Raw genomic sequence first — 22,511 nt, forward strand, 5'->3', positions numbered from 1 at the left:
TCGGCCGAAGCGGCACCGTTTTAGAGCACCGTGGTGTTCTGCCGCCCTGCGGGACTGATTTTACTCCACCCTGCACAGATCTGTGCCAGCAGCCCCCCCCGAGACCCCCCCCAATGTCCCCACTGGTGTCCCTGCTGCTCGCCACCCCCCCGACACGAACTGCAGCCAGCACGCTGTGACTTCTTCCCTTTTCGTGCACAGCTCAAAACCAGGGCCGAAAGCTGTGATCTACATTTCTGGGCTGACACGAGGAGCCACTTCAGAGGAGTTTGGCGCAACAGATGAGCAGACTGGGTGGATGTTCTGCTGTAGCAAATTTAGATTCGGGGGAAAAAAATAACAACTCGGGAAGCAGTCTCTGCAAGGAGCAGGAAACCGTTCTCCAGAGGAGCTGGCAAGAAGTGTCTGCCACAGGGCATATAACTCAATTTCGCTGTGATTGAGCAGCAAAGGGAAAAAAAATAAAAACGTTTCCTACCCACGGCTGCACAAGGGCTGGCCAAAAAGGATCTGGAGCCCCTGGCAGGGCAGCTGCTGAGCACTCTCGAGCTAGCATCCCAGACCCGTCCCCACCGTCACCCCCCCAGTGTTACCAGCTCAGTCCTAGCAGAGGAGTTTTTTGTTTTTTACCTTCCAATGTCTCATCGCCATCTGAAATCAACTCATCATCGGAGCATATGTTGAGGATGTTAACGAGCATTTCTGTGACTGCAAGAAGCACAGACAGGAAGATTAGAGAGGCCTGGCGCGCGCGCGCTTGGCAGGCGGAGGGATTCGGAGGACAAGCCGGACAAAGGAACGATTTCAAGGTCATTTTTACTCTGGAAGTGGGAGCCCAGAGACACTTTTTTAGCTGCTCGCTGCTGGTGCCTCGCAGCAGTACCCAGAGCAGACGACATACTCCGCGCCTTCTGCCAAGGAGGTGGACGCGGTCCAAGCACAGCACAGATGAAGCAGCCGTGGGGAGCGGGGTGCCAGCATCGCTGCCTCCCCACCCCAAACCTGCACAGCTCGCCACCTGGCTCCGAGAGCCTCAGGTCTGCGGGGAATTCAACCCTCGGCTCCCTCAAAGTCAAAAAATCCTTTGGCTCGGACTTGTTAAAGTCGTCCTCAAAACCCACAGCTCCGGTGCGGAATTTAAAACCCGCCAGGAGGTGTAAAGACTCCTTCGCTGAGAAAGCGAGGCGAAGTCTTGGATGTATTTTAAGCAGCCTCACCTCCTTCAAAATGAAATAAGCCTTTACATTCAAGTGAATGCTTCCTTTCTGGCCACCAGCCAGCGGGAGATTTTCATTCCTCTGCTGCACACGAGGAGCGAGGGAAAACGTCTCCAAATCCCGAGGCAGGGCTAGACCAACCGAGACCGGCTCCGTCGGCCAGGCAGAATTAGGAAGAAGGGACTGTTTTGTTGGAAAAAGCTTTCTAAAGCAGCTATCGACAATTATTTTAAAGCTTCAGCCAGTAACACGCGGCTCTCCTTGAACCTGAGCGCTTTTCCCAGCGGTATCTGCTGTAACAAGTTACGACACTGTCCCAAAACATTCAGCAGCTCGTGGGACAGGTTTCGCACACTCGGGCTTCGAACTACGACCAGTCCCTGGGGAACTCCAAAAATCAATCCAAACAGCACTCACCCTTCTCTCCCACGAAAGGCAGAGACCATGTGAAGACATCCATGAAGTTTGGAAGCCAGTACGGATGAGGGGAACAGTTGAACTGCCTTATGTTCATGACGTTGTTTTCGTATTTCAGTACAGCAGCTAGGAGAGAGCAAGGAGACACAACGCAAGCCCAAAGGAGCCGTCAGCCTCGGGGAGTTGTGCCTCTGCTAATTAAACTTCATTATCAACAGCAACAAGAGGTCGCGCTCATGCGGAATCAAACTACCAGATATCCAAAACCAGAGAGTTTAAGCAGTATTTTTCAGGTGATCTATTGTTTCACAAAAGCTCGTAATAATAATGAAGGTGAATTTAACTACGGCGTTAAAATCGATGCAGAAGTGGTGTGCACAGAGCCAAGATCCAAAGCGAGGGGTAAAAATACATTTTAGGGAAGTTCCCCACAGTACGTACATGGTATCAGGGGAACGGGGAAGTTAAAGCTTGCCTGTACAAGCAGCTTCTCTTTTACGGCAGCGTTCATCAAGAGTGCTCAGTTGTCATGTGGCTGGAAACGAGAGCATTATTCTAGGCTCTCTAACTTGACAGTTAATTGCCACAGTAACATCTGAGATCTTTGAGTCAGAGAAGCCAGCCGCTTCCAGCTCCCCAGCTGCCATCGGGTTAGCACAGAAAGCTCTTTTTTTCCATTTCATGCATGCAAATGCAAGCAGAGGAGCGGGCAGAGTGGCCACGGAAGATGGAGAGGGATATCCTGGGAGCGTGACGCCAGTACTGACAGCCCAACAGCAGCACAGCCCTGGCCCTGCCAGCCTTACCCTTGTTGTTATAGACATCTAGGTAATTTGGTGCAGAGAAGATTGTGATTAACGACGGAAAGCCTGTTGTCTGGCTCTTCCTGTACATTCGGTACCTGAAAAGCAGGTCAAGCGTTAAACGCACCGCTCCTGCTCCGCACGGGTGGCAGGAAGGCAGAGGGAGGCTGCTCGGTGGCACTCACCCAGCGTCCTGGGCTTCGTGAGCTCGGATTACAGATAACAAACTATTGTTCTGCAAAAAATCACAAACTGCAGGGTAACTGGAAAACAAAAACATACGTTAGCACGTCGCAAAAGAGAACAGGTAGCGCCCAAGGTCTTGGTTTCAGGAACCGGCCGCTTTCAGCATCGGCTCAGTTTGTGCCCAGCATCCCCAAACGAGGCCAGTATGTATCGCATCGCTCAACAATGAATTGCGAAGCATTCTGTTGAACAGACCCCTGGTGCCAAATCCTCCCTATCAGCCAGGCTACAAGTGGTCTGTCAGCACAAATGCTCCTCCTTTAGACAGGAAAGGATTATTTCCTAGAGCTCCTGGTACCGTCCAGTGCCTGAAAACCACTCAAAAGGGCAGGCTGCCAACAAGCAGGAGCATCTCTGCCGTCCGATATCACCATTTCATAGAGCAACGGATCCAAAGAGAGCTCAACATTACAGGAGGGAACAAGATTTTGTCCATTAGAGCCAAAAGAAGAAGCCAACAGCTCTATTCCAGAGCCAGGCAGCGCTGTGAAGTCCCACGGAGTGATCTGAATAGCAATTCATCTCCCCATACACTTCAGCATAAGGAGAGAAAACCCTCCAGCCTATCGGTCCCCTAAAACACCGCTTACCTGTAGAAATAGGAGCAGCCTCGAACGGTGTTGTGGGCGAAATGCTCCACTGTCTTCTCGTTGCCGTAATCTTCCGACGGATCGGACCAGAGCAGGTCGCACATCGGGCCGAAGGCTGGAGGCTCCTTGAACCTGTCTAACTGAAAAACGTGCACAACGTCAGGACAGCATACACGGGCTGATGACCCTGCGGCTTGGAGACGGCCTCTAGGTTAGACCTGTGGTTATTTTTCCCGAGGATTAAGCCTCCTCTGACCACACCAGAAGTGAGTCGCAGCGTGAATATGCAGAGAACAGGAGCCTGCAACCTGCAAGCCCAGATGTGAATCGAGCCTGCCATTAACCACACCATTAATCCTAAGCTATGCTCCCCCTCCTAACCACTCCAAAAAGCCAGAGTTTTACCATGCGTGCAAACCAGGAGCAGCAAACAGGCTGCAAGAAGGAGCCGAACCCCAGTCGGGATACCCAACATACCCCAAAAATGTGAGAAGGTCATGAAGATTACTTACTTTCCTAATGTCATCTAGACACGTGATTTCTGGAGACAGTCCTCCGTGAACACACAGAAATTGCTGGTTTAAGAGGGCAGCAAGAGGAAGACAGTCAAAGGTATCCATGCACGCATCGTACACTCGCTCCGAATACTTGATTCGACCTGTTGGGGTGGGGGCACGGGGAGGAAGAGAGGCAAAAACTGAACTAATTTGCACAACAAAGACTGCTCAGGTTGAAAGCTTTCTTCTATTTTTTTTTTCCTCCTCCTTTTTCAGGGAGTCATTCATGCATCCCAACCCACACGATGTAAGAAGCAGTAAGGAAAGCTTTGATCAGCCGAAGCGCTGATAAATAAGTTCAGGGAGGCTAACACCCAAGGTGATGTGGGAACTCCACGGCTGTGACCCTGCAAGTCAAAAACTTCGCACCCGTGCATTGGTGAAAACGCTGCCTTAGAAAAATGCTTATTGGGCACGAAGATAAAAAGGCTCCAAATCTGGACATGGTCAGGAATATTAATCTCTCTTCGAGCTGTTTTCTAGAGCACCCGCACTAAGATTAACACAGAAAAGGAGCTCGACGGGTGCCACTGTGATAGGAGACTTGGGATGCTAACAAAGTCATCCCAGGCTTTCCTACACACGTTGCACCTCCCGACTCCGAGAGGAATTGCCCGTGTTTCTGTACATCGAGGAGCCAACGTGGCCTTTCCAAAAGCAGCTCAGCTTTTACAGCAAGCCCCCAAGTACGTTCAGGAACGTCTCTCCATGCCTCCCATTAGAGCAGAGGACAGGATCACGGCACGTCAGGCGCGTGTCTTCGTGCATCTGCAGCCCCCCTTGCGAGGCAGCAGTGTGTTAACACAGCCAGGTCTTTGAGAAAACCCCTCTAATGCTATAAAACACATTTTTGTCTAAATCCAAACCTGCGCGAATGGCAAGTTCACCTTTCAACAGCTTTACAGAGATACTTACAGGTTTATTCAGCTGCAGGCTACGATACAGGGAAGGGGAAAGGCAGTATCTGCTGCCTTCCGAAGGAGGGGAAAAACCAGCACCTTCGGCTCCCTGGTTTGAATCGAGCCCAGCTCGACAGGAGCTCATCTCCCACCACCTGATGACTACGGCACCCAGCAGAGAGCTGGTAGATGTTTTCCAGCTCATTTCTGGGCAAACAGACCTCATTATTTCAGTACCTATCGGCCTTACCCTGTCCAGCAGCATCCCGAGCTGCAGGGATGAAGCTTGGGCTTGTGCCTTGCCCGTAACCATTCCTCGAGGTTGGGTCTTGAGCAACCGTTCCCTAGCAAAGAGCTGCACATTGCTGCTGCAGACCTCTATGATTATTGCTTTATGATTATAATGACCATCAGCCTCGGGGGAGAGGGGTCATTCCCCAGCCTCTCATCAGCCATAGTTTAAAAATATGTAAACGCAGCCCGAAACTACCTTTAACTCCAGTAAAATCATCTTAAAGGTAATGATTCTCCCCAGTGCAAACACTGAGGACCAAATCCTTTATTTGCTTCCAATTGTAATCACCGATCCCAGCTGCACAATCTGGAGCTGAAAGTCATTTGGCAGTAATTATACGGCGCTGGGGCTGGAAGTCAGGGAGGGGGATGCATGCAGCCGCATCAAGGCAGGGAAGATGTGCTCGTTTCCTCCATCCAGGGTTGTTCTCTGCAGCCAGAAGGCCGCATCAACACGCACCCAGAACTTCATGGGGCTTAAAAATTTCTTTGGTTTTTAGCAGGAGCTGTAACAGGAGAAACGCTGCCTATTCAGGATAAAAAAAAACAGCTGTTTTTTGCACCTCCAGACCTACCTGGTATCGCTCGTGGCCGCCCCCCACCCCAAAATAAGCCCCCCACACCCGGTCGCGAGACGTTAATAGATTTAAATCCTTACACGGGGGATACTTACACTCTTGTTTAAAGGTGAAGTATTCTGTGAGGTGCCTGCACTCGTGGTTCCCTCGAAGGAGGAACAACGTTTTGGGATGATTTATCTTTAAACTCCATAAATACAGCACACACTGCAAGAGAGGGAAGGAGGAGATGGCGGGTAACGAAAACCTTTTACAGGGTACTAATCATCCGCGGACTTCAGTAAGTGTTTCTGGGAAGACACCCAACAGGCTGCGTTCGGCGTGGAACCCTGATAGAAACCCAGCTCCATAATCGGCAGCAGATCTTATCTTGGCCAACCTCACCAGCGGGGGGGAAAAAGCCACCCCGAGCATTTCTCTATATTAGGCCCGAGCTGGAGAAGTGACAAATGAGGTCGCATTCGGCTGAAAGCGGCGCTGGGCTGGGTGGGGGCAGCTTCGCCTCCCAGCACGGACCCAAGCGAGCGGCACCCGCTCGCGGAGCAGCAAAGCAAAGCCGGCTGCGGCGCGGATGTCCCGCTGCCATCGCAAGCGGAGACCATCACGGAGAGCAGCCAGCCGCCCCGCTGGCCCTTTCCTCAACAGCTTTCAGCATCAGAAAAAAATAAAAATAAAAAATCAACTTATCTTCCTCGCCGGCTCTCCCCCCCCTCTGTTTTTCTGCTTACGCTACAGTCATGTGAAGTTCAAGTTCAAAACAGGAAAACCCTAGCCAAAAAAAAAAAGCTCGGTAAAACCTTTTTGGCTTTGAAGAGGGCTTCCCACATCCCCTCTCGGAGCCGTGACACCTGTGAAGAGGTCGCGCCAAACGAAGCCGCACCGAAACGAGCTTTTGGAGCAGGGGCCCCGAAATATTTCACGGCGGAGGCTCCACGGAGGAGGGGAGTGCTGGACCCGTAAAACATCGCTGATCTGCCGTGCACATCTCCAGGAGCTGCTGCAGCATGGGAACAGCCTCCAGAAGCGAAATGAACTCATTTTTGGGTTGGTTTCCGCCACTGATACCTTGGGGGCTCAGTGTTTTAATACCGTGATACCCAAGGTAAGCTCTAAATTAAGTCATTCCAACGACACGCAGGGATCCCAAGGAGCTGCAGAGCACCCATCTGCATCCAGCACAGCTCAACCCCACAGAAAAAGACTGATAACAACACCTGAGTTTTAAATCTGAGCAGAAATGGGGCCAGAGACAGTGGCAGGTAATGTAAGCTGCAGTTAGGGCTAGCAGATATAATGCTTCATTACGTCCACTAACAGGACGAGTGCCCCCAACACAAACATTCCTAATTATTCTGTGATTTAAAGCTTTAGCCTCCCATGTCTGCAGCCTTAGTGTCACGTTTCTGAGTTAGCTTGAGAACCTGGAAATGAAAATCGCTGTAACTGAAACAAACGACTGGCAGAGCATTGGGGAAAGCAGCCGGCCCCGGCTCCACTGCTTCGAAGCGAAGCAAGAAAGACGCTCCATTAATAAAGAGGCGCATTTGGGGTGTACAGCGGGTCAGCAACTTGCTGAAGAGTTATTTAAGACCGGATTCCAAGCGTTTTAAAATCAAGCTCGGCACCACGGCTCTTCCTGGGCAGGCAGCAACCAAGCCACAGAGCCAAGGGCTGCGGCACGGCGGCGGCTGCCCACGGCCTGCAGCGATTCCACGGGCTGAAACGCGGGGACGGGCAGGCAGAAAGGTGCTAGCAGCGCGAGGCTGGGCTCAGGACACCCAACAGCCTTCCCAGACTTCCAGGGCTCTGTGGGTAATCCCATCCCATCCCATCCCCAGCCCAGCAGGGACCCAGCGCTGCCTCCCTGCCCGCAGCACCCCTCGGGGCGAGCGAAGCCATCGGGGCTAACGTCAGGTTTACAGCACCGGCTGGATCTTTTTATTTCGTATCTAATTATTCTGGATAAAACCGCATTCGAGCCCGGCACAATCGCGGCACGTGCAATTCCTAATTAGCCAGCGATAACGCGCCCCATTGTTGGTGGATTTGGAAGCTGATCTGGCAGCGGCGCATCCCGTTATCACCCTGTCCTTAACGCGCTCCTTCCATAGCTCATATTCCTGGTATAATAGCTCGATAATTAATAAAACAATTATAGTCATTGTACCCTGGCAGGCCCAGCTTCGCAGATCAGGGTGGCTGCTGACTAACGTTATCCTTCCTGCGTAAGGGCTGGGCGATGCAGCCGGAGGCCCAGCAACGCGCGCGTGCTCGGAAGGAAGCACCTTGCCCCCTCGCAGACCGGGGAGGGAATCCTCCATAGGGATGCTGGCTCGTCAGCATCCCAAAATGGAAATATTTAGCCCCGTTTCCTCGCTGCCTGCCAGTCCCCTCGTTTGAGTCCGTGGATTAACTCCAAACAAACCTGGCAGCTGTCTCGCCAGGCTTTTACCTGCTTCTGAAAAACAGCAACTGAACAGGAGAGAGACCCAAAAAATAAAACCCCGCACTCTTCACGGCCTCATTACGCTCACTGGGAACGAATGTTTCTAAATGAGAATTCCCCTAAGCCAGAAGCCCAGAAATAATTTGTTGAAGGCGTCCAGCTGAGCTGATGAACGGAGGCTTTCAGGGGTTTTAAAGGTTTTATCTGAGCTAAAAACTGCTCCTTTTACCTTGACAACCCAACAGAGCACCGGGGAGGGCTCCCAAGGGTTACCTGGGCTGCTCACACGCAGCACGGTTTGCCTTAACACCTCCTCGGCCCCCAGTTTCGTATCTCGTTTCCTGATTTTGCCTGCATCAGGATGCAATTAGACAATTACCTCCCATTCCGCTCAGTTAAAAGGTCGTGATTACCAGCACACGGGTGCCCAAGTTGGTGCCGTGACGCAGGGGTGCTGCCGGTGCCCTGCGCCTTCCCCGTGGCGAAAACCTGGCTGCCTCTCGGTCACCTCGGCCATGAAGCCACCAAAACCCCCACGTCAGACCCCTCTCTGCGCTGGCGAGGCCAGCTGCTCCGGCCACCCCAAGTTTTTGCACGTTCGGGAGCAGAAATCTTCCAAAAACGAAGCCAAGTCTCACGTCAGGGGCTGCTGGCTCCTCGCTCGGAGAAATCCTCCGAGCCAGCTGCTGCACACCCAGGTGGGAACCTCTTAAAGCACACAGGCAGCAGTAGGTGGGAAGAAGAGGCACACATCAATAAGAACAAGGGAGTGAAGCCTTCTAGATCCTGCTTTATCGGTGACATTTGGATCAGCCCCCGCATGTGCTAATCAAAGCCCACCCTGATTCGTGAGAGATCGATGCGATCTCCGTGGGCTAGGAGAGCGCTCGGGGGTTTTCTCTCCGCAGACACGAGGGGAAAAGGGGAAGGAGGAGGGTCAAGAGCAGCAGGAAAGGAGACCTGCACGCTCACGGCTTACTGACACGGGCCGGCCCGAGGCTCTCAGCCCAAAAACGCCACGGTGCTCTGCACAGGCTCCGCGTCTCAGCCTCGGGACTCAGCACAGAGCGGTGAGGGCTCGCTGTAGTCCTCAGGCCTTCCTCCTCGGGGGGGAAAAACCACAAACCAAACTCCTCTGCCCACTGAATCTGCTCTCCAGGCTCATCCACGTCCTTGGAAGTCCCCAGTACCAGCAGGGCACAGAGAGACGAGGGCTCTGGTCCCAAACTCAGCGCTCACTTCTGCGGATCCCCAACGTCTGGTCAGTCGAAGGGAAGAGCAGAAGTGGGAGCGGCACTCCATCGCCTGGGATCTGTGAATTCGCGCACAGCCAGAAGGTACAGCACGCCTCACCTGAAGGTTGAATACCAAAAAACTCCACTTCTCACCTCGGAACAAGTTGCCGTGCAACAGCGTAATTTCTACGATCCTCTTTTCCAGGGAAATACGCCCAAACTGCGCTCCCGGCCTGCAGCAGCCCCGCCGCCTCGACAAGCGGCCGAAGGCTCTGCTCGTCCCCTTCCTCCCCAGAGGCTGCCGGGCTCCTCCTGCCAGCACCACCCGAAATCCAGCAGCCACGACCCCACCTTCGGAGCAGCCCGGAAAACGCTCATTGTCACCCCTTGGCTCGCAGTCCGTGTTTAGGAACACACCGAGCGCGAGGCTGGGCGCGAGCCAGAGAGCTGCCGGAGCGCAAGCTGGCGGCGGGACCCTCCCGAATCCTCTGCAGGATCCCTCAAAGAAGCCTTCGCACGACCTGCCTCTGTCCTTGGCCTTGAGAGCTCCTCCCCAAAACTGAACGCGTCCTGTACCGAAAAATTCCCCTGCCACAGCCCCGCTGCGGTAGCACCCTTCCTCTTCAAAGAGAAACCGAAATGATTTCGCAGCTCCTCCTGCCTTGCTCCACCGCCCGGTTTGACGTCTTTCGTGCCACCGTGTCCCCAGGTGTCACCTCCAGCTGGGACAAGTGCTGCTTTTCCAGTGGGCTCTGGGGTTTGCAGCATTTCCCAACTGCTCTCCCTCGCTGCCTGTGTCAGTCGTGGCTTTTTGGTGAGCCAGCAGCAGCCACGGGGACCCCCCGATCCCTTTACCCAGCAGCTCCCAGTGTCCCCTGGCTCCTGGCACCCCAGTGAGCTGCAAAACCCTAACGGGGTGCGTGATGTTCCACCACCCGTCCCTGCCAGGGGACGAGGCAGGCAGTCACACAGGCACAGCACAGCAAGGCGCACCATTAAACGCCTCTGCTCTAAGCCTGTGAGCCCCCAAAACTCATTGCCCCTCCCTCCCGACCCCGTTCTCCGGCACCACACGCTGGATACTTTCAGGGGACAGTGGGGAAGCGGTGGCTCGGGTGCAAAGTGCTTTTTTTTTCCCCCTGCTAAGCTGAATCCCGCGAGTCTGTAAGCTTTTAGGTCTGCACCTGCTAGCTTAGCGCTAGCATCCCCCCGGTTCAGCTTTGGTTTGTCACCTCTATACTGAAGTAGCCTCTGTCCACGTAGTCTCCCAGGAAGAGGTAGCGGGTGTTGTTGGGTGATCCTCCCACTTCAAAGAGCTTCATCAGGTCAAAAAACTGCCCGTGAATGTCACCGCACACTGCGGGGGGGGAGGAAGAAGAGCACAGAAGAGGGGCAGGGTTACACGCTAAGAAAAGAAAGGTCACGACAGCAACGAGGAGCACGGCTCTGCTCTGACCCAAGCCACCCCCGCCTCGCACCCAGCTCGCGCAAAACGGACGCGGCAAGAATCCCCTCTTCCGAGAGCTAAGGCAATTTAAAAACCTCCCCGGTGGAAGGAAGAGGGCTGAAAAAGCTGCTACCGGGAGCAGCCCGCGATCCCCGGGCGGGCGGGCGGCTCTCTGACCTGTGATGGGAGCCTCCACTTCGATCATCGTCTTCTCGTGCCGCAGGATGGCGGCCCCATCGTTGATGATCTTGAGCGCCGCGTCCTCTTCCAGGCGCCCTTCCTTTACCAAGTGGCTCTTCAGGACGTCGAGGCGAGGCTTGCCGTCCTCGAACACCTCCTTCAGGGTGAGCCGCTGCGTGGGAGGGAACGGGACGGCTGCAAGCAGAAGGGGACGCGTTAGCAAGACGGCGCTCGTGGCGGGCAGGGGGGGGAAAGGAGCCGCAGGCTTTGCGGCAGGAGGCTGCAGCTCCAAGCTTCGAGGCGGGCGCACGCTCTGCAACACGCTCCCGCTGAAATTACGCTCTCGGATCCCGAAGGATGGGAAGCCGAGCTGCCGGGGAGACCGAATCCACCCTCGGCACGCTTAAAAAGCCGCCGTGCGCAGACGAAACGCCATCTGCAGCCGCCGAAGCCGCGGGCACCACGGCCGCCTCCTAGCTCTGCGAGGAGAGTCACGGCCAGAACGCTGCAGGAAAACAGGAGCGCACGCAAATATCGGCGAAAGAAGGCAAAAAGCACGCCGGTTCCCAGTAAAATCACAGCGCATCATCACCGTGGAGGAGCCGCCTTCACCTCCTGGCGCGGGCTGCTCCGTGGAGCTTAACCCCAAATTTAACGGCGGGTTAATCACGAGGAAATCCCCCGCTGGAGGCAAGTCGGGGCCTTATCTGCCCGCAACACATTGCCTGCTTTTGACATCTAGGTAGAAAAAAGCCCACTGAAAGGCATTATTATGTTCACGCCAGACAATTGTGTTACTTGCGAGGAGATAACCCCCAGCAGAAAGGAAGCGCACAGAGCAGAAATAACCACTGCAGGCGAGGACCATCTGCCTTACTCATCTACCTCGTCCCGGGCCCGGCTAACCCGCCAGAAAAAAAAGGAGAACACATGAGCCTTGCATAATACCTAAGGGCTGCGGCGTGGCTGGCTGCACAATAAATTCCAGGAAGGCCTGGATGCTGGGAAAGGAGGCGAGGAGCTGCCAGTAAGAGCCCGTCAGCCAGCTCTCAACGTGTGGCCGGGGATGGAGACCAGCTCGGGGCGTCCCCCGGAGAGGGAAGGGGAACGGAGGAGCCCCTTTGCAGCTATTTTGCAACAGATTTTTAACCTGCCACCTCCTCTGCACCTCCCGTCATCTGGTCGGCGCTTAACCGTGAGCCAGGAGGGGAAGAAAAGCATTTTATAGGTGCATGAAGTTATCCCTTACCTGGTACAGACACGAAGTTATCCCTTACCCATCACTGGTAAAGACACCCCCACGCCACGTGGATTTTAACAGGCCAAGAGCCACGCAGCCCATCTCTTTTAAATGCAAACATAGCAGCTATTTAGCTCGGGAACCCAGGGGGCAGAGAGAGAAAAAGCGGAGAGCCACAAGAGCTCCTTTGCTCCGAACATCAATTCTCAAACGCGGCCGAATGTAGGACAGCGGAGGACGGGAGCGGAGGCGATGAAAGGGGACGCGGCGGTGGCCCTCCTTCCTCCGAGCTTTGGAAGCTGGGCTCTGCAGAGCTGAGCCCACGCCGAGCAGCCCCCAATTAATGCCGAGCAGCCCCCAATTAACGAGGTTTTGGCAGGACCCCCGCGTGCACCGACACGGGCTGGATGCAGCTCTTACCGCCCCTACTGCCCACCTCTGCAGCCTAAGGGGGAAAAAAAAAAGAAGCGACCTCTTCGCTTTCCCAAAAAAACCCCTCTGCATTTCAGGGAATTCAGCATTATTCGTGCCACTCTCTCTGGATTTGCACTGCAGGGGGAAGGGGGCACGTGGAGGAGCTGGGGGCAAGCACTTCCACGGGACTCGGAGGGAAGGGTGCTGGGGGTTCGGGGACCCGCTGCCTGCAGCGCCTGGGGGACGGCTCGTAAATACTTCTGCAGAGCGGGCAGTTGTCCGAGCGGCTGCCAGCTGCCTCCCAAGGAAGCCAGGGAGCATCTGAAGGTCAAACGGTTTAGAAGGAAGAGGAGAGAGAAGCGGGAACGGTGCGGCTCGGTGCCCCCCGCCGCTGACTTTCCAGACACTAAAACGTGGCCACCGGGCGCGGAGAGACCCGTGGGCAGCCAGGAGCTGGGGCAGGCAGCCTAAAGAAAAAGGTGCGCGAGCACGAGAGCAGCGGCGCCCGTCGCACGGTTCGGGGGAGAGCCACCAAAAGCCTGCCGGCACCGCTCTGCCTCGCCTTTTCTTGGTCGCCCCATGCGAGCGCAGTTACGCAAGAGAAAAACCCGGGGCCGCGCCGCTGCGAGCAGCCAAGAACTTTTATGTAAGTTCCCTCGCTGGCTTCGCGCGGCTCCGCTCCCGCGAGGAGCACGGGAAGGAAGCAGCGTGGATCCAGGAGTGCCACGAGAAGGGGTCTGGGGAGAAATCCCTGCCCCGGAGCAGCCAGAGACACCAGCACCGTCCTGGGGACGCACGCACGCGGCAAAGACACGGCGTTAAGACATGGGATTACTCCACACCGCCTATTTTCTACGCTTCCTGCTGTCCCACCCCCAAAAAAAGGGCTTTTCGGCTCTCCGATCTGGCTGTCCGGTGCTTCAAAAGCTTCGCAGGGGCTGCAGGAAAAATCCTCCCCGCCCCAGAAGCCACCCGAACCCCCCAGCGCCTGCTCCCCGCCCGCAGCCGGGGACGAGGACACAGACTTAAGTCATTAGTGTTGTCCCAGCGAGTAATCCTGTTAGCCAGCATAACTTGTGTAAGGGCTTTAGGCGGCCGGGTGCAAGCAGCTGACATAAATATCCGCTCCTTCTTTTTTTTTTTTTTCTTTAAGGTCTGAATTTTATCCTCGGCGCAGCGGGAGGGCTCCGTGCCGGGGGCGAGGAGCCGAGCCGAAGCCTCGCACCCTCGAAGCGCCCTCACTGCTTTCTGCTCCCCCCTGCAAAAAATAATTCCTCGCCTCGCACACCGGCGGCGTGGCCAGCGACGGGCTGCAGAAGGCACGGGGGGCTCAACTCAGCCCCACGGCCGGCTCCTTCCTGCCTGCGGGCGCTAATTCGGGTAAATCGCGGGGAAAACGTGCCCAACGTCGAGCTTCTCGTGGGCTGCGCCCTCCGTGCCGCCTTCCTTTTGCACGTGCACGGGTTTAAAAATTAAAATTTTAGGTCTGGGTTACAATTTTACAAGGGCGTCCAACACGGCTTGCTACCAAAAAAGCCCCGCAATTCTCGCCCTGCTAGCGGGACGCGCGGCGCGTGCGAGCCACGTGCCCGAGGGCACGCGTGGAAGCGAACTTTTGAGGAGTAAAACGGATTAAAAGGTCGGCTGCGCTCGAAGGAGCTCAGTAAAAAGTCAGAGGACGGCAACAGCTCCGCTTGCTGCGGGGCACGGCTGCAAGAGAAGGAGCAGGGAGGCGCTGCCAGCCCTCTGAGAGGGGATGGAGAGGTGAGGACGGGGGTCCTGCCACCCCTGCGCCTACACGAAGAGCAGGGCAGAGCCACGGAGAGCCTCGGGCTGTCGTTTAGATGCTGGGGAGTGGCTGAGCAAGGCGAGATCCTAAGCAAAAAAGGAGCAAGCACTACGTGCTCGAAGCGCTCCCTTTCCAGCCAGGCTTTCAGTCCAGAAAATGCCCCCCAAAATAAAAACGTTCAACGCAAACTTCGCTGCAACTCCCCAAACGGGTGGGAGCGCACCCGAAGGGCATTCCACGCAACGACCTTCTCCGCTCGCTCTTCGCCGAACGAGTCTTAACAGCCAGCGAGGCGAACAGATGGTTACAGATGTACTTTGGGGAGAAAAAAGTACATTTTGGGCATTCTGCGGCAGGCAGCGCAGCTCGGGCAAAGCTGAGCGCACGTAAAAGCTGCCTCTCAGCCTCCGACACGCGGCGGAAGGCAGGAACGGCTCCCAGTGCCTGCGCCCTCCCCACCTGCGCTGGGAGGCATCCGAAATATTTCACTGGCACTCAGCAGGGACGAGAGGTGCCGGCCTGCCACGGCCCCCAGAAGGTCGGATCCCGCCGCCAGAGGCGGAGAAATCGGTGGCGAGAGCCCTGCACGGGGGCTGAGCGGAGAGACAAAACCTCCTCCTGCCGGGCCGCGGGCGGTCGGGGCGTTTTCCTTCCATCTGCAAGCAGCCCCGTGGTATTTTTATCGGCCGCCGCTCCTCCCGTCCGCAGGTAACCCGCATTCCTCCGTCCAGCACGGGGCAGGGCTCCCTCGATTCGTGCCCGCAGGAATTTCAGCATCCCGCGGAGCTCCAGCGAAGGCTCGGAGGCAGGCGGATCGGTGACGCCGCGGCCACTTCGCTCGAGCAGAACCCAGCCACGGCACGAGCTCCTGCGGAAGCCGCCGGGTTTTACAGGAGCCTCAAGTCGTGGCAGCCGGCTTTTCACACGGTCGGGATCTCGGGCATCAGCGCTGCATCGGGGCCCGCTGCAATACTCACAAAGACCAGGGAAGGATGCAGAGGCTGTTGCGATACTCAAAGGAACGGGAAGGATGCAGTTTTTACACTTGGCCAGCCCAAAAGCAAGGATGGGTTGAAGCTCAGAAGCTAAAATAAGTCGGTTTCAAACTCGCTGGTAGTCCTAACACTTATTAAAAACTGATTTCCTACAGAACAATCCCTATTTTTCAAAATCCATGCACGTCCCTGGTCAGAACACGCCACGTTGTCTCCGCCGCACGAATCCCCGAGCCGGTTTGCAGGAAATTCTCCCTCCCCTAGGGTGCCTCCGGGCAAGTTTACACGAGAGCCTGCAGAAACAGATGTTATGCTCGATACCGATTTTTCAAAGCCTGGCCCGAGCCCTGACAAATAATCTGTTGTCATTTTTCAGCCGGCAGCAGCGCTGGCACGGGCGTCCCGATCCGGCTGTGTCGGAGCAGCGCTGCTCTCCGGCTACACGAGCAGCGTGGCAACCAAGCCGCCACGAAGCGGAGCCAATAATTCACTCCTCCAGCCTCTGAGAGCCTGAAAAAATAAGCAACTTGTCCCCTTGACACCGGTTGGTGCTCTCGTAAACCGTGTTAGTATCTCAGAAGTCACCAAGTCAAGCAAACACCTTCCTTGCGTAAACGCAGCAAGAGCCAGGAGCAATCATTAGCGCCGTTTCCGTCTGCCCTCCTCCAAACTTTTGCATATTCTTTCCGCTCTTCCGAGGGCAGCGATCTTCCTTTTTCGTTATGAGTAAGAGCCGCATCTTCCTGAGGCTCTGAACACCCGTAAACGGAGCAAGAAATGAATTTTGCTTCTCCAAAGAAGGAGCAGTTGCTGTGAACTCGTGGTGCACAGCCCTACCTGGCACACAGGGCTTTGGGTCCCCTCCTCCTCGATATTAGGGTCTTGTATTCGAGTAAATATCACTGTCTTTACACACAAAGGATTAATCGCGGGAGTTTGTAGCTCCGAAGTTTTACCCCAAATTAGCCAGAGCGTGCTGCTGGAGCTGACGCCAGCCTCCTGGCTCAGCAAGCGCGCTCCGCTCCCTACCTTGCACCAGTTTTTTTTTAATAGGACAGCGACGTGCCCTAAAAATACCTGCATTGTACGGCGAATCCTGCCAAGCCGAATGATTTCTTCGAAGGGGGAGAGAGCAGGAGCAGTCAGCACGGTACCGGGGTCGAGCGAAACCGAGACAGCGACCAGCCACAGCGCTCCCACCAGCAAACCTGCCTGTGCCTTTCGGTAGCTCCAGGAGCGACACCCAAATTTTGAGGCCGTGCCTTTCAGTAATTCCAGGAGCGACACCCAAATTTTGGGGCCGTGCATCCTCTCGCTTACTAGAACCTGGCACGTTTGGGCTGTGCAGAAGCCAGGTGCATTAAATTCCAAAAAAAAACCAAACCCCAAGTGCCAGTCCTGCGCGCCGAAATACAACCCACAAACCTGGCGTGTGCCAAATAACCCGGCCACGTCCAAAGCTGCCGCAGAGCCAAGTGCAACGGCAAGAGGCTAGGAAATAATCAAAGCTACCTCAATCCACGTCCACGCGCGCGTTTTGGAGGCCACAAAGCTTGTAAAGCCTCACAGCTGCCCTTCGGAGCCGCGCTCTCACCACCTCCGAAATAATCAGATAGGGCGCAATTATCCTTCAACTATTCCGCTGGCAAAACACGGCATCTAAACAGTGTTATCGGGCTGGGAAAAAAAAAAAAAAAGGTGCTTTTTGCCAAAGTAAACCGCGGCTACTCAAGGAGGTTTCCGACACACCTCCGAGGAGCTGGCGGGGATTAAAGCCAGGAGTATTAAAGTGGAGCGGAGGCGACTTAAACCCGGCCCTGCTCATCCCGGGGGATTTCCCCGTCGGGGGAGCCGAGTCCCTGTCCCCTGGGAGGCCCCGTGCTCGACCTATTTCGGCGGCCTCCTTGGGATCAAGGTGGACAATTCGAGCTGTGCTTGCTCACCGGGTTTCCGAGGTCCGTGCTCCGACGCGCCGTCCGTCTCCTAATGACCGGCACACCGACGCGGATTTGCCTGGGATTGTCATTGAGACAACCTGCCCCGAGCCAAGGGCTCCTTCCATCACCCCCTGCCACCTCGGGTGGCAAAAAGAGCACCCAACGGCGGCCCGAAGAGGAAAAAAAAGGGTCCTCTGGAGGCCCTCGACCCCTACAGACCTTCCGGCCGGTGGGTTCGTACACCGCAGAGCTGGCACCTTCCTCTCCTCGGCTCCGCCGGGGGACCCAAGGGGGTCGTGGCTAAGCTGGAGTGAAAAAAAATAAATTAAAAACTAAAGAAAAGAGGAGGAGAAAAAAAGCCCGAGGTCCCCAGCAAACAGCTGCAGCGACTTAAAAAAAAAATAAAAAAATAAAAAATGGCGAGCTCACCCAAGGAGACAAGAGGGGATTCCTAGATGTCAGCAGGCAGGGAAACTCGCCACCTGTTTTCACAAGGTTAGCGAGCTGACAGCGGCTCCACTAATAGATCATTAATAGAGGAACAGCGGGGGCTTTGTGGCAAAGGCAAATTCCCCACCTGCTGGGAGCCGTAAACCTCAGCCCGGCCGCCTGCGGCAGCGCGGGGGGTGCCGGCTCCCCCCCGTCCCAGCCACCCCGAGGGGACACGATCGCGTGCGCCGGCTCCGTTCGGAGCAGCCCATTTCGAGGGGAAAACGCCCCCAAAAAAACTGTAGTCCTAAAGCTACAGGGAACAAAACCGCGAGGGGCTGAGCCCAGCGTTGGGTATTTGCAGGAATTAGCACCGTCCCCGTGGCCACGCTGGACGCAGGCACAAGCCCGGGGGAAGCAGCCCCACGGATGGGCTTCTCCGAGCTCCGGCGAGGCTCCCACAGGAGCTAGGTAGACGTTGAGCCGGGCAGAAAGTCATTCTGACTGTTAAAATGTGTCTTAAAATATAAATTCGAGCCTTGCCGTAGGGCTTCGTGCGACACCAGCGGGGAGCGAGCGAGCCCCCGGTTATCGGCGGAGCAGCGACGCCCGTCCTCCGTGTTCGGGGTCCTCCTCCGGGGCACCTCGGTGTGCCACAGCCGGGACCTCGGATTCGGGATCACGTCTTCCTGCTGCTCCAAAAGCCGTTTCCTCAGCCACTCGTAGGAGGGAGCATTTTCTAGGGCAAGGCGAGGGAACCGGAGGCTCCTCCCGGAGCTACGCCGCTGGGAGAAAGCTCGGGATCGCAGGGAATTTAGCCCGAATCCCCCATTTAAGACGGGTTTTTATCACTGGGCTTCCACCAGAATCAGCTTGGGGTGGGGAAAACGCTTTCAACTCGTGCCCCAAGATGAATTTTTGCGAGGTTTTGCTCCATAAGCACAGCCCAGACGAGCATCTCTGCTCTCGAGCCACCAGCGGACACCATCCTGCCCGGCACCACCAGCCCAGCCCCGAGCCCTGCGTTATAGGATAAATACCTAAATACCTTTATTACCTAAATAGCTCCCCTCATCGCAAAGGGCCCGGCGCTCGCAACTATTTTAAGCCAGCGCCCTGCCCTACTTCCTACGAGCTCCGGCCCTCAGCACCAGCCTGCCCTCGTCTCCTGTCCCTGAAACCGGCTCCCACCGACCCTAAAACCAGCTGCCATCGATGGTAGGGATGGAAGAGACCCGTTCCTCAGCTCCCCGTGCTTTTGTGAACTGGGAAATACTCAATAACGGGGGCCCGTCTGCTCTAATCGCTGCGGAACGGGGCCTCCGAGCAGCAGGCACAGCCTCGAGCACGGGGAACGGGATTAACCTTCCCCCAGGTTGGATAGCAGGGAGAGGAAAAACCACACCGCACAAAACCCAGCGACCCTCCCCGGCTCCAGCCCCGAGCACCTGGTGCTCTTCTCAGAGCAACCACCGAAAAAAGAAACCCGAAGGGCAGCCCAGCCTTAGCTCCCCTGGCGCCTTACCAAAGTTTTCGGCGCCCGAGGCTAGCGCTGGGGTTTAGGTTTTGCTTTTCGGGGGCACGCCGGGGCTGCGGGGAGCGTGCCGGGGCCGAAGGGCTCTCCTTACCGCCAGATCTTCGGGGAAGCGCCGCTCGGTGACTCACGTCGGGACGGAGCACGGCATCACCCGGCGAAACCAGCGCCCGTTCCGCAGCCCCGAGCGCAACCGGCCCCCTTCCCGGCGCAAAGCAGCTCCGACGCAGGGCAGGACCCCCCCCAAACGCCCCATTTCCAGCTCAGAAACCCTCGGGGTCCCTGCTGCCAGGGGCTGAGCGCTCGGGAAGAGCTGGGCCGCGACACAGCTTTGCTTTTTACAGACCCCACCTCGGCCCGGGCAGCATTTGCACTTTCACCGCGGCGTGCCGGCAGGCTCCTCGGCCTCCTGGCTCCTTCCTCAGCCTCCTGGCTCCTTCCTCAGCCTCCTGGCTCCTTCCTCGGCCGTTTTTGCAGCTTTTTCCCCCTCCAAGCATCGCCACGGAACGGGAACGTCAGAGGAGACGACCCACGAAAGCATCAGAGAAGGCGCACAGCAAGCGCCGCGAGCGCTTCACCAGTTCTTCGCCTCAATAATCCCCGCTTCCCCCCGTATTTCGGGGTCCTCCCAGCCTCCACGTGTGCTGCACGTGCTGACAAAACCCCCTCGGGCTGGTGCACCGGCGCGATAAAAACCTGCACAGCTCAGCTGGGGGCAGCCCAGCGCTTCCCCGGTCCACCACGCCAGGAACGGGGAGCGGATAGCACAGACTGATCTGAAGGAAAGCACCACGGCGGGGTCTTTAGCTATGCCCCAATTAAAGATGCTCCAGCTGGGGGGAAAAAAAGAGCAAAAAAAAACCCAGCTGGATGTGCAGGAGGGAGCCTGAGAAAGCCGAGGGGCTCACGGAAAGCCAAAGCGCAAATTTGGGCGAGTAACGCCCAAATAACACCCAAATAACACCCAAATAACACCCAAATAACACCCAAATAACACCCAAATAACACCCAAATAACACCCAAATAACACCCAAATAACACCCAAATAACACCCAAATAACACCCAAATAACACCCAAATAACACCCAAATAACACCCCCGCTCGTTTAAAGCCCCCAGCCTACGTGCAGGGAAGGGAGCCCAAATTTTGGGGGCACCGTAATAAAAAACGCGCAGCTCCCCCCAGAAATTCGAGCCTTTTTGGCAACACGGCTAACCGGCCCTACACAAAAATCACCCCCCGCCTCCGGCGCAGCCACCCCACGAGGGCCCCAGGCTCGAAAAGGAAGGATTTTGGTTAACGCCAGCCACCGGGCCGTTAGGGAGCGACCCTCGGCGCACCCCAAAAACTCAGAGATTTCAGGAACGGAGTTATCCAAGCACCCGCTCGCGCGCAAAACCGATGCAAACAGAGGAACTCTTTCTCCCGACGGGCCGTAATTATAGTTCCCACTTCCGCAGGGCCCCGGAGATGTAAATATATAGGTTAAACGCGGTTCAAATCCCCCATCCTACCTAACCGCAGCCGTTCCCCGTGGAGCAAAATTAGCTTTCCTCGTCAAGCTCCAATTATTAATAACCGCGAACGGTGTCGGCACCTCTGAACAATAATCACAGCTGACGAGGTTTCCTCCGCAGGTTTCTAGGGGATCTTGAGCCCATCCCCGAGGGGACCGGGGGAAAACTGGGAGCAAACCGGGAGGGCGCGGGGCGCCCCACGGCACCGCTCGCGCAGATTTTGGGGCTGGATCCGTGATTTTGACCCCGGGGACGCTTGGCGCGGGCGAGCCGGGTGAATCCTAAAGGCTGCGTGGACGTTAGGGTTTAGGGGATTTGGGGGGGGGGGGGATTTTGGGGGGGGATTTTTAGGGTTTAGGGGATTTTAGGGGATGCCAGGGTTTAGGGGATTTGCAGGGCCGTCGGAGAGCTCTAAATCATAAAACCCCGCCGGGGGGGGGGGGGGGGACCCCGATTCCCCAAACCTCGCGGCCTCGTAGCGACGTTTTGAAGGCTCCAAGCCACCGAAAAGCCCCGGGGGGAGCCCGAGGAGCCCCGGGAGCCACCCTACACTCCCCTTCCCCTCCGTTTGAGGCCACGGTTATTAACGCGCCGCATGTGACCGGCCGCATGACGGGCTAAAAAAATCCCTCGCACCCGCTCGGAGCAGGAGCTGGGGACGACCCCGGCGGGCTCAGCTCCGTCCCCAAGGCTCGGGGACCTTCCTCGGAACCGTCCCCGGCCCCCCCCGGCCGCCCCCATACCACCACCCCCACCCTGGGGTGCCAGCAGAGGCGGGGGGCACCCAAAGGGGACGTGCATGGCGCAGGGGGCTGCCCCGAGCCCGGGGGGGGGGGGGGGTCTCGCAGCCCCACGAGTTCCTTTCCTCGTTAACCCTCCTCGTTAATTGCTTCGGCGTGCTCGGGTCTTGTAAAAATAGGTCCTGCTGTAATGGGTTTTGGGGCCGGGGGGGGGGTGGGGGGGTTGGCACCCACCTCAGGGCACTGCCGCATCGGGGGACACGGGGAAACAGGCACGGAGATGCCAGGATTGGGGTGAGGGGGCTCTCCCCCCCCCCAAAATCTCCTCCAAGCATGGCCACGATGCCCCCCCAAAAAAAACAGAGCCCCAAAAGTGGGGGGGTCATTCCCTTCCAGCCCACCTAGAGCCCCCCCTTGCAGGGCAGGGTGCTGCCCCCCCCTGTCCCTATTACCTCCTCCCCTCCTCGTTATGGGGCTGGGGGCCCCCTACCCGATCCTGCCCCCCCAATTCACACCGCACGGAGCGAGACCCACAGCAGAAAAATGGGGGGGACACTGCTCAGCCCCTCCCCAAAATGGGTGCCCCCCCCCAACCCCCCCCAGACCCTCCACAATGGATTCTGTCCCACAAACGCTGCCCCCAACCCCTGGGGGGGGGGGAATTTTCCCAAAAGAGAACCCCCCCCCCCCCGCTTCCCAGGGCTCCCCCAAAATCAGGGGTGCCCCCCCAAAAAACAAGAAGCCCCCCGGCTTCTCCACAACGGATTCTGCCGCACAAGCTTTGCCATGGGGGGGGGGAAGGAAATCTCCCCAAGACCCCCTTGAGGGGGGCTCCCCGCACGCCAAGCGCCCCCCCCAAGGCTCCCCGAAAACCAGGGCTGCCCCCCCAAAACAATAAGGTTCCCCCAAAACAATAAGGTTCCCCTAAAAATGTACAATCCCCCCAAAATAATAAGGTTCCCCCGAAACATGAGGGTTCCCCCCCCCATAGCAAGAGGGTCTCCCC

At 56.7% G+C, this 22,511-nt stretch overlaps 1 protein-coding gene and 1 long non-coding RNA gene across 5 annotated transcripts in view; both read right to left on the reverse strand.

Annotated features, from left to right (window-relative positions):
* The window catches only part of PPP3CC (protein phosphatase 3 catalytic subunit gamma), a 31,471-nt gene that overhangs the window by 8,150 nt on the left and 810 nt on the right, over nt 1-22,511 (reverse strand). For all 4 annotated transcript variants that reach the window (XM_080568659.1, XM_080568661.1, XM_080568660.1 and 1 more), the window contains exons 2-10: nt 10,907-11,104; nt 10,515-10,639; nt 5,697-5,808; nt 3,786-3,931; nt 3,274-3,413; nt 2,623-2,700; nt 2,441-2,535; nt 1,635-1,760; nt 631-708 (exon numbers count right to left, since the gene is read on the reverse strand). In XM_080568659.1, coding sequence (XP_080424785.1) covers nt 631-708; nt 1,635-1,760; nt 2,441-2,535; nt 2,623-2,700; nt 3,274-3,413; nt 3,786-3,931; nt 5,697-5,808; nt 10,515-10,639; nt 10,907-11,104 — 1,098 coding nt within the window. The remainder of the gene's footprint in view (nt 1-630; nt 709-1,634; nt 1,761-2,440; nt 2,536-2,622; nt 2,701-3,273; nt 3,414-3,785; nt 3,932-5,696; nt 5,809-10,514; nt 10,640-10,906; nt 11,105-22,511) is intronic.
* LOC308183103 lies at nt 11,105-21,881 on the reverse strand. Its single transcript, XR_013942279.1, has 2 exons — nt 19,694-21,881; nt 11,105-19,653 (listed from the first exon to the last, which is right to left on the reverse strand). It is a non-coding gene; the product is annotated as an uncharacterized lncRNA (long non-coding RNA).

Source organism: Anser brachyrhynchus (genome assembly GCF_964034855.1).
Source record: "Anser brachyrhynchus genome assembly, chromosome: 26".
NCBI lineage: Eukaryota > Metazoa > Chordata > Aves > Anseriformes > Anatidae > Anser > Anser brachyrhynchus.